Here is a 13,788-nt window from a genome sequence, read left to right on the forward strand (position 1 = left end):
AAGATTGTTGGTTTGCGTCTCTTTTTCTCTGTCTCTTTGATAGGAACCATGCTACCAGTTTTCTGCGTGGTGGAACATTATGAAAACGCCATTGAATATGATTGCAAGGAGGAGCATGCGGAGTTTGTGTTGGTGAGAAAGGATATGCTTTTCAACCAGCTGATAGAAATGGCATTGCTGTCTCTGGGTTATTCGCATAGCTCTGCTGCCCAGGCCAAAGGTAAATAATGCATACGTGGGGTTGGAAAAATTGCTTGGCATCCTTTGTTTACTTTGCAGAGAAAGCACTGAATATTTTTATTCAAAGAACTGTAGCCTGTGTGTTACATTGGTTCCTTATAGACTGTGGGTTTAAAAAATTGGCTTAATTCAGTTTGGTTTAGTTAACACACATTTTGCTCGTGTGGAATGTCGAGGTAGATTTTTTTTTTAAATTACTTCAGCTGAATCATTAGTATGCTTATTGACCTTAATAATCTGCTCCACTGAGGACCCACAAGGAAGTGAGGAGCGTATTTGAGCAGATGGACTGTTGAGAGTCAATTTGCATTTATGACTGAATATCTAGTTCTGTTTCTTTTATTCTGTTTCTGATGGTTTTATGGGCTGTAAAGTATTTTTCAGTGCTGATTCCCATTGCAATAGAGAATCTTATCTAAATCGTAAAGCCATTTAGAACTGGTTCAGCTATGTCTTATTGGAACTTCCTATAAGTTAGGAAAATGTGGCCTATGCATAGGTTTTATTGATGGGGTTTTATTTCCAAAATAATAAACAACCCTACAGTCATTTACATAATTTCACAATTTGGAAAGCTAAGCTGTGAATATTTTCATTGACCTGCCTTTTAGAGGGAAGGGAATCATTCAAACAGAAATAACAATATTGCTTGTGGTGGGGGCAATGAAAAAAACCACCACCACCTTCTACTAGAAATATTATCTGAAAGGTAAAATATTTAGTGACATATTCTCTTTGTCTGGAATAGGGCTAATCCAGGTTGGAAAGTGGAATCCAGTTCCACTGTCTTATGTGACAGATGCCCCTGATGCTACGGTAGCAGATATGCTTCAAGACGTGTATCATGTGGTCACATTGAAAATTCAGTTACACAGGTGAGTCAGGACAGCAGTTCTAGGGCAAAACGTTCTATGTGCCTGATCTTTTGAAATAAAGTGTCTCTGGTCAGCCTTTGATTTTTATTTACTCTGTGTTTCAGAAAGGTTAATCCAAACTGATTTTATTACTTTACTCTTTCTGCTTTTATTTTTCTAACTTCAGTGTATATTTAAAAGCAGCCTCCCTCTACTACCCCCCGCCACCACCAAATTTGTAGGTTTTGTGCAGGATATCAAAAGACAAGACTTTTTATATTTAGTCAATTAAATGATGCATTACAAGAAGGCATTTTACATAAAGTTTACTTAAGAGAAAAATATTTTTGCATATCATGAACAGTGCCATCTGCGTACATTTTGTGAAAGAGTGCCTTATTCACTCTTGCCGCGATCTTATTTATTTATATTTTTTTACCATTTTAATTCGTATGAACAGAGTCATGAAAGGAAAACGGTTAATACGTTAATGCTTTTCACGATGGCTCGTGAGAAAGCAGTACACCTTAAATTGTCTTCCCAAGCGCATCAGAGCAGGAAGGTAGAAGTAACATGAAAAAATAGCCACCACAGGCAGCTGATGTATAATTCATGCATCGATACAGCAGATGTGTTGTATAAAGTAATTAACTAATCGGAACAATCAGGAGACCGAGAGCAATCTCCAGATGCATCTGTTTGATGCGCAAAATGAAATCTGTCTGTCTTAAAGGAATGTTCTGCAGCGGGATGCAATCTTGTAATAATCCCCTTTCTAATCTATGTCTCAAATAGTTGCCCCAAACTAGAAGACTTGCCTCCCGAACAATGGTCGCACACCACAGTAAGGAATGCTCTGAAGGACTTACTGAAAGATATGAATCAGAGTTCGTTGGCCAAGGAGTGCCCCCTTTCACAGGTACTTAGCATAGCATGTAATAAATAATAAGCCATCATGGGCAGCCCTGATTTGAGGTTTGATGGGGCTCCATAGTCTAAAGCAACTGGTATCTGAAGCAAGACTGTCAAAATTGCAAAGTGTCTTGACCACTGGTGACTTTAAACAGTATGCCTGATTTATTCTGAACAGAGCGTTTACACTTTCTCTCCCTTGGGGAAAAGAGCAAAGGAAAAACAGTTCAGCAGAAGACTGTGCTAGCTTGTTTTTAGATTCCTCTTCTGAGTGCTCTGATCATGGAAGCCGCATTCTCCTGAGTGCCCTAATTTGAGAAAGAGTAAAGGTGGTATAACTTTCAGGAGCCTTTGGTGAGTGGGAATGTCAGTGAGAGTGTTAATATAAAACTTTGCCATGCTACCTGAACAAAATGAGAGTACGGTTTTGGGATATTTTGTTCATTGCAAAAAGGGGGAGAAAAGCATTTAGTATAAGCAATTATAAAAATAAGTTTCTTCCCTGTAACTAAAGATTGAGTAGTTACTTTTGGGGGGATTTTGTCACCAGTTTTGTGGCATTGGTTTACTTTTTTTGTTTTGTCTCTTGGTGGAATCTTTTTTTTTTTTCTCTCTGAGATTCCTGTCCTATCATCAGAGATTCTTGAAGTGAGACAAAGATTTATTACTATTGTACTTGATATTTTAGAATGAATTTTGGTGAAGCGTAACTAAAACTCTCGATAGAGACTGCCCCTGTCTCTAAATTTAAAACCAAACATCATTTTTGATAATGCTCAGCTGACTTCACATAGAAAAGGGTGCTGTGAACCTGCTCTTAATGGGCTGCTGTGTAGTCACTACATAATTGTGTTAGAATGCCATCCCTCAGTGTCAAACCCAATGTGAGGTCATCCCATGATATAGTATAATTCAAGTACGATCTAACTGGATTTTTACCCCGTTTCGAAGTTCTTCTTTTATTTCAAGTTCAAAATGTAAGTCTGAGTGTTAGTCTGTCAGTCACTTGAATGTGAACTGATTTTGCTATAAACATTTCTGCAATTGAGATATTCTCAAAATGTATTTCCAGTGTGATGCTCGTGAGGCTACTAACACCTTTGGAAGGAAGCTTTGTGGGCTTTGGTGCTGCTGTGTTATGGAAACTCCATGCATCTCAGGTTACAGTCCATCAGCTTTACTTTGATATTTGTTAGCAGTTGCAGGAATAGAGCGAATGAATTAAATCTAAAGTTAATTACGGCTTTCGATATTCTTTTAAGGTAGGCTATAGCCATAGGTAAAATATTTTCTGTATCGCAAGTGTCAAAGGGCAAACGCTCTTTGTCATTTTAGCTTATTTCCTTCTATCTTCCCTCTCTCACCCTTGGAATAGAGAGGATGTGGATTTATAACCATCGAATAAAAGTAATTTAAATTAATTAAACACAGTTAAATCAATAGGATGATATAATGAAGCAGGTGACTCTTACATCTGGGACTTGGGGTTTTGCAGACAACTTCAGATAATATGTCACTTGGTTGCTAGCATTTGCACATTTGAAATGTCCTAGAAATAAACTTTTTTTTTTTTTTTTAAACCCAGAGTTAAAATACGCATAAACACCCAGTACAGGAATGCTGTGCATCTATGTGTTGCTAAATGTCCCATTGATTTTGGAAGTAAATTCAGGCAAAGATTTAAGGCATTTACCGTGACCTGGAGAAGATGATGCTAGTACGAGTATTTACTGATAGAAGCAGTGAGAATTAATTGTTAAATGACATCAACATTCAGCCAGTAAACTCCACCTCACTATAGCTTCTAAATATAATTGTGAGTTTACTTAATGTTATCATGGGAAATGAATTGAATACAGACAATTATAACATTAAACAGAATGACAAAATGAAATTCGGGGCTTGGTTTTAGAGTCCTACATTGGTGAATTTCTGTAGAGAGGCCTTTGGAGGAACGTGCATCTGTGTGTAGCTGGAGACCCTGCAGTAATCGCTGAGCGGTGGAACTAGGCTGTAACTTCAACATCAGTTATAATTACAGTTGTCTTTTCTTTAAAAATATCTTTTGAAAAAGCTATGTGTCGTTTACCAGCAGCAACAAATATTTGAAATTAATTTAATGTTTAATATTATGAAAAAAATGCAACCTGTTCTTTTAAATGAGTGAGCTGTTTTATACTCTGCTGTGTCATCTTTTGTTTCTTTCTCTAGGATGAGTCCATGACTCTTAGTACTCAATGCAGAATGTTTTAATAATGAACTATTTTCCATTCGCTTCTTTATTTTCTTTTCTGTTATAAGTTATTAGTTAAAGCAGAGAAATCCAGGCTCTGTAAGGCCTAAGCCCAAAATATATGCTGAGCTTGGCAAAACTGCTCTTTCTTTCCCCTGTGGTTGAGAGAGAGTGATGAAGATGGCATTGTGAAAAATGCCTAGCAAAAAAATATTGCCTCAGTCTTATACAAAATGGAACCTACCATCAAGAAATGCCAACTCTTAAGACTTGTTTTACCCCCCTGTGGAGTTTTGATTTATTCACTTGAGAATTTTGAACATACAATCTAGCATCCACATTTTGCTGTACATTAAGAGTTTTGTTTAATATGATAAAATACTTCAGTAGCAAGTATAGCTATAGAGTCCCTTACTGTTATGCTGAGCAGAATGTCCACCCTGCAGACCTCAGTTCAGCTCCCTTCACAGAGTAGAGGCTGGGAGAGAATACCAGTGGGAATCCAGCATGAATGTGCCTGGGGTATCTGACAAGCCTGCCTCCAGTGCTCTTAGGAGGATTGCCCACATTTGCTGGGCAGATGTCCTTGGAATCTTAGAACTAAGTTTTATCCTACCCAGACTCCTCCTTGGACAGATGAAGGAGCCAGTGGCCCTAGAGATTAAAGTCAAAATGCTGGTCAGTGACCGACCCAAAAGTCCTTTCCCAATGATAAATTTTAGAGTGTGTTGATTTTAAAATGAATACTTATGTTGTCTTTCCATAATGTCTGATAATATTTGCAAGGTTTTCTCCAGATGCAGGAACTCCATAAGGGTGCATGTGGTTTGATTTGTAACTATGCCCTTATTTCTGTTACTGCCTTCCTAAATCATAAATCTGCCCAAATAGATTGACATCCATCTATTAAGTTTTTGTACCACGCATTTATTTTTGTAAAAACCTGCTAAGACACAAACACTTAGCTCCTTATGGATCTGAAGTTGGTCACTTTCTTGTTACTCTCACTTTTTCAGTGGATGTGGTTAGATAAGGTGGGCATTGTGTTTTGAACTGCAAGTAAAGAAAGAATACATCTGGCTTGGGGAGAAGAAAGCCTGTGGTGATGAGAACATTGAGAGTATGGATTTGGGAGGTAAATGGGGAGTTAAATAAAGTAAACATTTTGATTTACAATAAAGCATTTCATTTTCATTTTCGTTTTCCCTGAAGTTTTAGAAATTGAACTTAAGAACTGGAGAAATATGTATACATTCAGTACAAGGATAGATTCATTTTGTGAAAAGTACCATAAGTAAAAGGTCAGTTATTACTTCTCCCAGCCTAACGTTTTCCTTCTAAAAACGTTTAGGTCAGGTAGTCCTGAGAAATTTTAAATCTGATAGGTAGATTTTTCCCACCCCTCCCCCACCACACACACGTGCACACACTCACACATTTTTAAGGCACTGGGTCACCTTCTATTTCCTTTCTCACCTGGGGAAAAGTAGCTCCAGGCCCAAGTCCCACATGAAGTAAGTGAGAATTGTCATTTTTATTTTCAAGCAGTAAAACATATATAAAATATATTTAGGTTTGAACGTTCCATTTAGAAGTCATACTGAGTAAAATCATTTTTCCTTTCCTTTTCCTGACAGCATCTAAGGATGTAATATATGTCAGACTTTTTATTAGGTATTGGCAAAACAGGTAAATCACCCTGCCCTCTGGAAGCTTACCATTTAACCATGCCGATTCTAGGAAACTTGATAGTCATTGCCAAAGACATTTAATAAACCTCTGTGCTCAGTTGATTTTCAGTCTATATGATGCATAACACCGGAGCAACATTTTAAAAATCCCTATCAGTTATGCTGTAAATATATGTTTTTTAAACTGCACTTTGCATTATTGTTTCATAATTTTTAGACTGAAATAACATTTCTGAAAATTTTTAAACATCAGTAATCACTTCTCTCGAGAATATCCAACATCAATATTCATATATTGTATTTCATGTGAGAGTCTAACCCTATGAAATTTATTCACATATTCACATACTTATTCATTCAAAAATATGTATTGACAGTCTGCTATGTGACAGGCATCCTATTTCCTATGTAGTAATAAAGATGATACACTTTAATGGTTGAAATAATAATAACTTTTATTTAGTGCTTTTGATGTATCATGGCCAAATCTATCACCCTAAGCAGTATATAGTTTGTATCCCATTCTCAGTTGAGGAAATCTGAGGCATAGAGTGTTTAATTGAGTGTTATAGTTACACAGCTGGTAAAGCAGAGGGATGAGAATTCATGCCCAGAGCCTGTGAGCTTAACCAAATATCCTTCTTGGTCACATATAGATGACGGACTTTTTTTTTTTTTTAAGGCTTTCTCAAATTAATTTGATGTGGTTTATAAAATACTTCCTTTTCCCTGAAGTACTGATAACTGCTTACAGTTTTCCGATTGCATTTATTCTCACCGCTGAAATTTTTCTTTAGCATATGGGATTTGATTCTGTTATTTGTACATTGACTTCCTTTAAAGGTATCGTCATTCCATGCCCCTAGTTTAGAGGTGGGAGGGTAGTTCAGACCACAGGGACTGACTTCTGGGATAATCTGGTATTTGGGAGATTCCAAAAGGTTTGAGTTTAGCAGCTCTGTGGCAGTCACTTCCTCCCACATCCTGTCACATTCATCTGGATCAGTAGGTATAATTGAGCTACTAGCCCTTTGTTTGAGCCCCAAGACAATGTTAGGCATTTGCATCGGAAACAGTGGGCAGTTGAATTTCTTGAGTCTGTTTGCAAGTATAGACCTTAGTCAGCCACTGGCCTGCTATGATGGATGTGGATATAGCTGGCCACTCCATTTAAAAATAGAGCATTTCCTGTTTGAGATGTGCTTGTAGGATTTTGTACTTGCCCCTTCTTGGTGTAATACATAAATCTCGTTGTTAAATGTGTATCCTTTTTTAAATTACAAAACTTTTCCCAGCCCTTACCCTACTGACCATGGGAATCCAAGGTTATGAACACTGCTTGGCCAGGCCCTCAAGTACTTGATACTGATTGGATTTTATTACCATTTTCAGCAATTGTATTCATGGTGAGATCCATAAAGGAAATGGTAAACCAGTCTTACATGGGTAGTAGTATGAACTGCTGATAATTTTTCCTGCCTTCTCTTTTGAACCAGTTACTACTTCATTCTCTTTCAACCTAGTGAGTTATTGTGTTAATATTATAATATAGAGAATTTACTATATAGAAGAAAGAAGAATAAGAATGTGCTCTAAATTGCAAGTTCTGCTTTTTGAATCTCATATATCAGGCTCATTTTTAGCTGATTTAGATACATAAGAATTTTACTGTAGCTTGATGTTAGCTCTCTGTAACCTTTCAGATAAATTAATCAAAAAAGCCAAACTTAATAAAGCATCTAACTTAAAATGGATTGATCTCAAATATTTTATAGCTACTATCTTTTCACAATAGTAAAACATGAAAGAGTTTAAGCCATGCCAATTTAGAGAGTGCTTAACTGTGTAAGTACTTCATTTTCACTTAATAGATTTTTACCTGTGCTTTGTTTTAGATCTGAACAGGTTTCCTTTGACCTCAAAATCACTAATGCAAGGAAAATTACCATATCATGAGAGCATTTCCCCTATTTTTTTCTGATTTGCAGAATAATAAATTCTGCCAAGGTTTAGGAGTAGACATGGCCTGGAGAAAGACTACTAAATGCTATTTTCTAATTGTTTTTTTTAAGAAGTTAACCAAATCATGCTAATCAATCTGATTTTCTTGCTAAAACAGAGCTAGTTTTAGAGTGCTTTTGGAGTGTCTTTTTTCACAATTACTACTTAAATTTCAAGTTGGGCTCTATCTGGATTTGCTTTTTAAACCTGCTCTATTTCATGTTAGAATGGGCCAAACAGACTCATAAACAAACAAAAGACCTTAAATTTCAGAATAATCAAAACAAACAGATACACGCACCCAATTTTTTTTTTTCCTGTTTCATTGGAAACTGCTCGATCATAACGTGCTCCGAGTATAAAAAACATAAGAGAGCCTTTAACATAACAGGAGAGAGCCTCAGCCCGGCTCTGCAGCTCATTGCCAATTGAAGTGAGGAACGCTCTGGCTACTGGGACTTTTAAATCTAGACTTAAAAGTTATTTGTTCTGTTTAGCATTTTTAAAATGATTCTATTAGGAATTGTATGTGCTTCAGTTTTAATTTTAACTCATAATGATTGTAAAGCACCCTGGGATGCTTGCATGAAGGGCGCTTCAGAAATGTAAGATTGCATTGTGTTCTCATATGCAGAATTATGATGGGGTGCTGGAGTTTCATCGTGGACAATTCATAACGTTGCAGAATTCCTCATTGTGGAGAAGGTAGCGGACTTCCTTCAGTAGTCTTTTTTTTCTTTCATTTTTACACTAAAACTTTATCCTTTTTAGCCATCATCTTTTTTTCTTCTTTAAAAAAATATTATCTTTTATTGCCATATTTTCCCATAAAAATGCTAATCTAATTTAGTTTACTCAAAGGGATTAAAGATGCAAACCAGATGATAGGTTGAAAGTTAAGAAGAGATTAATGCTTCGTTAGCACCATTTGAGATCACATTCTTACCAAAATGAGAAGACAGGGGACTTCATCTCTGGGTACCACTGGTTCAACTAGGCTTGTCCCTTTCTACTGCCAATCCAGCATTTGTTCCCAGGCAGTGAAAAAATGCAGAGCTACCTGAAACAAGCATTGACTTTATGAAACGTAACAATAGGATTTCCTGGGAGGTATTGAAACTCCTGGGTTATGTTAACGTAGGATAGAGCTTGATTTTGTTTTCTTTTTATTTCTTGATGGAACTCTTTCTCCAAGTGCTGTATTTCTTCAGCAACTTCATTCTGTCACTTTTAACCTGAGTCTTTGAGTTTGTCATTGCTCTTTGCCATCAGTTTCGTCAGTGAGCTTGTAGCATTCATTACCTAGGAGTCAAGAATGTGAGCTCTCTCATTACCAGCTCTGTCAGCTCCAGGAAGTGACTCTCCATGCCTCAATGTCCCCCCTCTATAAAGTAGGGCGATAATAGTACCAATTTTTCAGGATTGTTATGACAGTTACGTGAATTAATACATGTTACACGTTTAGAAGAGTGCTCAGTTCTAAAGTGTACAATAACTTTGGCTGTTTTTCTGCAACATGGGTATTGAGAGGTTGAAATTTCCCTTGGGGGTGCTGCATAGTCTGAGAAACTGCTGCTCCATAGAAGATTTTGATGCAAAATTCATTTTTATGGAAACAACCAAGAACTTTTCATTTGTAGAAAAATCAAAGGACTGTGTTATATAGTACATTCTCACCAGTGAGGGACACTTTAAGCATCATCCTTTGAATCATTATAAAGTTCCCATGTATTTTAAAATGGAAGTGCGGAAAGGCTAAACTTTGCACTTTATTTTTTTTTTAAAGATTTTATTTATTTTTGCGAGAGAGAGAGAGAGAGAGAGAGAGAGAGAGAGAGAATGAGCTGGGGCGGGGGGGAGGGAGAAGCAGACTCCCTGCTGAGCAGGGAGCCCGATGAGGGAGTCTTAATCCCAGGACCCTGGGATCATGACCTGAGCCGAAGGCAGATGACACTTAACCAACTGAGCCACCCAGGCACCCCTAAGCTTTGCACTTTAAATGCCCATCTGTAAGTTAAGCAAATAAGGTACCCTAGACTAGACAATGTCCAAAGAGGATAAAGATGCCTCAGGGGACTGTCATCTAGGTGGGAGTTTGTCTGGTATCCTTTTCTTGAACTCCCGTCATCCCCACTCCCTGCACTCAGGGCTCCATCCTGCCTTTGTGCACCTGTCATAGTACTTTCCACACTGTTCTGAGATTATGTGCAGACTAACTAGGCTCAGCTTACATTGTGATTAGCTGTCACAAAGGGACTAAGTTTGATTTGGTGTCGCAGTTGTAAATCCTGGCACACAGTAGGATCTCAGGAATATCTATGGAGCAGACGTAGCCTCATAGGATTTTCACCATATTAATTTCATGAACAAACTATGTCAGTAGTTTTATTAGTAGTATTTTATAGATACTCAGATCTATAGTATCCTACTGTACAAAATATTTTTCCTATTTTACTTACTTCTGAATTTTTAATTTATCTAACCAAGAGCAAATTACCTCTGAATTTTTCTCTAAGGAAACCTGTTATGCCAGGCTGTCTCATCTTTTTGCTCATGTTGTGATATTCTTGAATATATGTACAAATTTACATGTTTGTAAGCAGAACGTAGTCTTAGAGGTACAAGGGGCCCAGAGATGTAAAAAATGCTGTGAAAGACCCAATTATAGGTCACTGTTAAGCACAATCTTTAGCAATATATTTATATGCATGTTTAAGATTTTTCTTCCATAATCGAACATGTATTTCAGCATGGCTAATACTTTTCATTTTGGCTCAGTTGTGTTATATTTGAGATCCGTGCTTTCTTACTGTTCCATTTGCCCATTTCTCATATTTAAAAATATATAAAGAAGGGAAATTTCAAAAGCCCAGTCAAATGATTTATATACAAAGATGCTGATGCTGCCAACATAGAAATGCTAACAGTCAGTACCACCCCGTATGGGCTCGCAATGTCCATTCCTCAGTTGATGTTCTAAAGTCCACATTTGGCATTGGAGACCCCGTTTAGAGCTATAAACACATTATGTGTAAAAGTCAGCTGTATAAAGGCTCAGAATCACCTGAATTTAGGGAGAGCTGCAAGTGTAGATAACTGTTCAGCCATTCCAGAATGGGCCTCAGGGACTTGGTCTGTCCACCCTTCTGCATGCGCACTAGCTCAGCCTACGGTAGCACATACCTCCAGTGATGGACACGGCTCATTATCTCTTGATGTCCAACCTCAACCTGTGCAACACATTTTTACCATTTTACTATAACTCCTAAAGAGGTGATTACCAGTATATGGCAGTTTGCAAAACTGTGAAGCATTTTCATACTGTTGATAAAGATGAGACAGATTCATTTGATTTTTCTTTGTGACCTAATGCCAATGTGACATTGGTTTATATTTATTGAGTAGACATGGAAAGTCTTGGTTAACAACAGTAACTAAGAAAACACAGAAATCAAGAACATGATTTGGACTTTAGCCTCCTGGGAAATCTTGGATCAGATCTGAGAGGATCCATGGACCCTGTAATGGGCTCCTGGGGACCTAGAAGTTAAAAGTTACTTTCAGGAGTATATGTGGCGAGACCTTTCAAAGGTTTCATGAGATTCCCAAAGAGAGTTTTGTGGTTCCATAAAAAGCTAAAAGCTGGACTGTTTTTTCTCTCCCAAGTTTCAAGCAATATGGCTTAAAATCTTACTAGCATTCATATGGAGAAGGAATGCAGAGAAGGAATATATAATCTGTAAAGAGTTACAGAGCCTAATTCTGGTACAGTTGACCTTTGAACAGCACAAGGTTAGGGACAGTGACCCCCTGCACAGTCGAAAATCCACATACAAATTTTGACTTCTCAGAAACTTAACTACTAACAGCCTACTGTTGACCAGAAGCCTTACGGATACATAAACAGTTGATTAACACATATTTTGTATGTTACATGTATTATATACTGTATTCTTACAATAAAGTAAGCTAGAGAAAAGAAAATGTTAAGAAAATCATAGGAGAAAATACAGTACTATAAAAAAAAAAAAAAAAAAAAAAAAACTGCATATAAGTGGACCCATGCAGTTCAAACCTATGTTGTTCAAGGGTCAACTGTATTTATTTTTAAAAAAATGGATTCAAACTTCTTCAGTCCCTTTACTCTGTGGCTTAACGTTTTTCAGAATGCTTTATTTAGGACCCCTGGATCTGAACACAAATGTGCTATTTTTTTTTTCTATGTCTAAATGCAGATATTAGAAATTTTAATCTCCATAGAGGATGGGAGATTTAAGTACACACGGACCATCAGAGAAAGAATAAGCAAGCATTCCCCCAAATTTGCAAGTTGGTACAGAGTACCTAAAATTTAGAATCTTAGGAAACAATTTTTTGCTGTAAAATAAAAGGTACTAGATTTAGATTAATGAGAAACTTCCAAAAATTCAATTTGGAGTAGTGTAATGTTTAATTTAATAATGATGGGTGTATTTTTAATAATCACATTATAAGCAAGATATGGGGGGTAGGGGGTATATTTTAACCTTCCTAATAATAAAACTGTGGTTGGGACATTGGCAGTGAGTGCCTGCAAATGGATGATGTGTCTTACAAGTCAATCTTCTTAAGTCACTGAAGAGACCCTATAGGATCTCTGTTTGGGAATACATGTAGATTTCATAGACCCTGAAAGCTGTTAGAAGGGACCTTGGAGATTAGTTCAATCCCCTGCCTATTGCAGATGAACAAATGTAAGCCTCTATGTGCAGTTAATTTGAAATATTACATGCCCTTAGTCATAATACATCTTTTAACAAATATTTTCTAATTTAAGCGCTTTACTAGCATATTTAATTAATTCGAATAAGAAGGTTTAGGTATGGTAAGAAAGATCTAGAATAGTACTTATATAAGAAGAGTAGAGAATCTGGTCAAAGGATATTATCCGGGCCTTATGTAAAATTACTTTAATTATGTGGAAAAACCATATGAACTGTGAACCAACATTTTCTTTAAAAAATTATGAATTGGATATTTAAATAAGTAAGATTTCTGTGCTTTGCAATGATCACATTTTCATGTTTAGGAGATGTAGTAAGAAAATTAAAACAGTTTTAGGTGTGTTCTCTTTGTGCTTCCTTTTGTATTCTTTTGGAGCTTTGTTCTGAGATTCCATTTTTAGCATGATACAAGGTTTACTTTCTGTGAAAATGCCATTTTCAGGCACTGGGATTGATCAAGATGGCAAGAGCCATAACTATGACAACTGGAGTTTAAGTAAAATTTATAAGTGATTAGTCTCTTCTCAACAAATTGAGATTCCGAATCTGCCCCCAGTTGTATCTCCCAAGAGAATGGCTTAGAAAGCAATTGAGGATCCAGAGGGAAAGATTTGGGGAACATAAGCTAACATGCACAAACAGAGTATTACACTTAGAAATCCTGCCATTTGCTTCTCGTAAATTGAAACCATTTCCCTTCCTTCCCACCCCCAAATACCAGATGGGGGACTACCTGTTAATTTTCAACAGATTCGCTCCATGTCACCATCTCATGTGATACCTTTTTAGTAGAAATTATTTGTGGTATTTGGTTTCCTTTGGGATTAAAAGAAAACTCCCATTTGCTGAGAATCCCTATTAAAACTGTATTTGAATATGGAGTTGATTCCATTTGATTCAAAATTAAAGTTTGACCTTTGAGCTTTTCACACGCATGTAAAAAAAACTGCTGTGAAAATTCAGGCCGTAGACAGGACATGGGGAAAGAGGAGGGGACATCAGAGTATATGAAGTTACACTTCTCGAAAAATAAGAATGTAAAAGAATAGGGAGCCAGCAGTTTGACAGATTGTTCAGTAAATGCTCATTTTATT

At 36.8% G+C, this 13,788-nt stretch overlaps 1 protein-coding gene across 3 annotated transcripts in view; it reads left to right on the plus strand.

Moving 5' to 3' along the window:
- The window catches only part of SATB1 (SATB homeobox 1), a 78,348-nt gene that overhangs the window by 8,173 nt on the left and 56,387 nt on the right, over positions 1–13,788 (plus strand). For all 3 annotated transcript variants that reach the window (XM_034993965.1, XM_034993972.1, XM_034993982.1), the window contains 3 exons: positions 44–220; positions 989–1,115; positions 1,890–2,013. In XM_034993965.1, coding sequence (XP_034849856.1) covers positions 44–220; positions 989–1,115; positions 1,890–2,013 — 428 coding nt within the window. The remainder of the gene's footprint in view (positions 1–43; positions 221–988; positions 1,116–1,889; positions 2,014–13,788) is intronic.

The sequence above is a fragment of the Mirounga leonina genome, unplaced genomic scaffold (assembly GCF_011800145.1).
Source record: "Mirounga leonina isolate KUSES-001 unplaced genomic scaffold, KU_Mleo_1.0 Mir_115, whole genome shotgun sequence".
Classification (NCBI taxonomy): Eukaryota; Metazoa; Chordata; class Mammalia; order Carnivora; family Phocidae; genus Mirounga; species Mirounga leonina.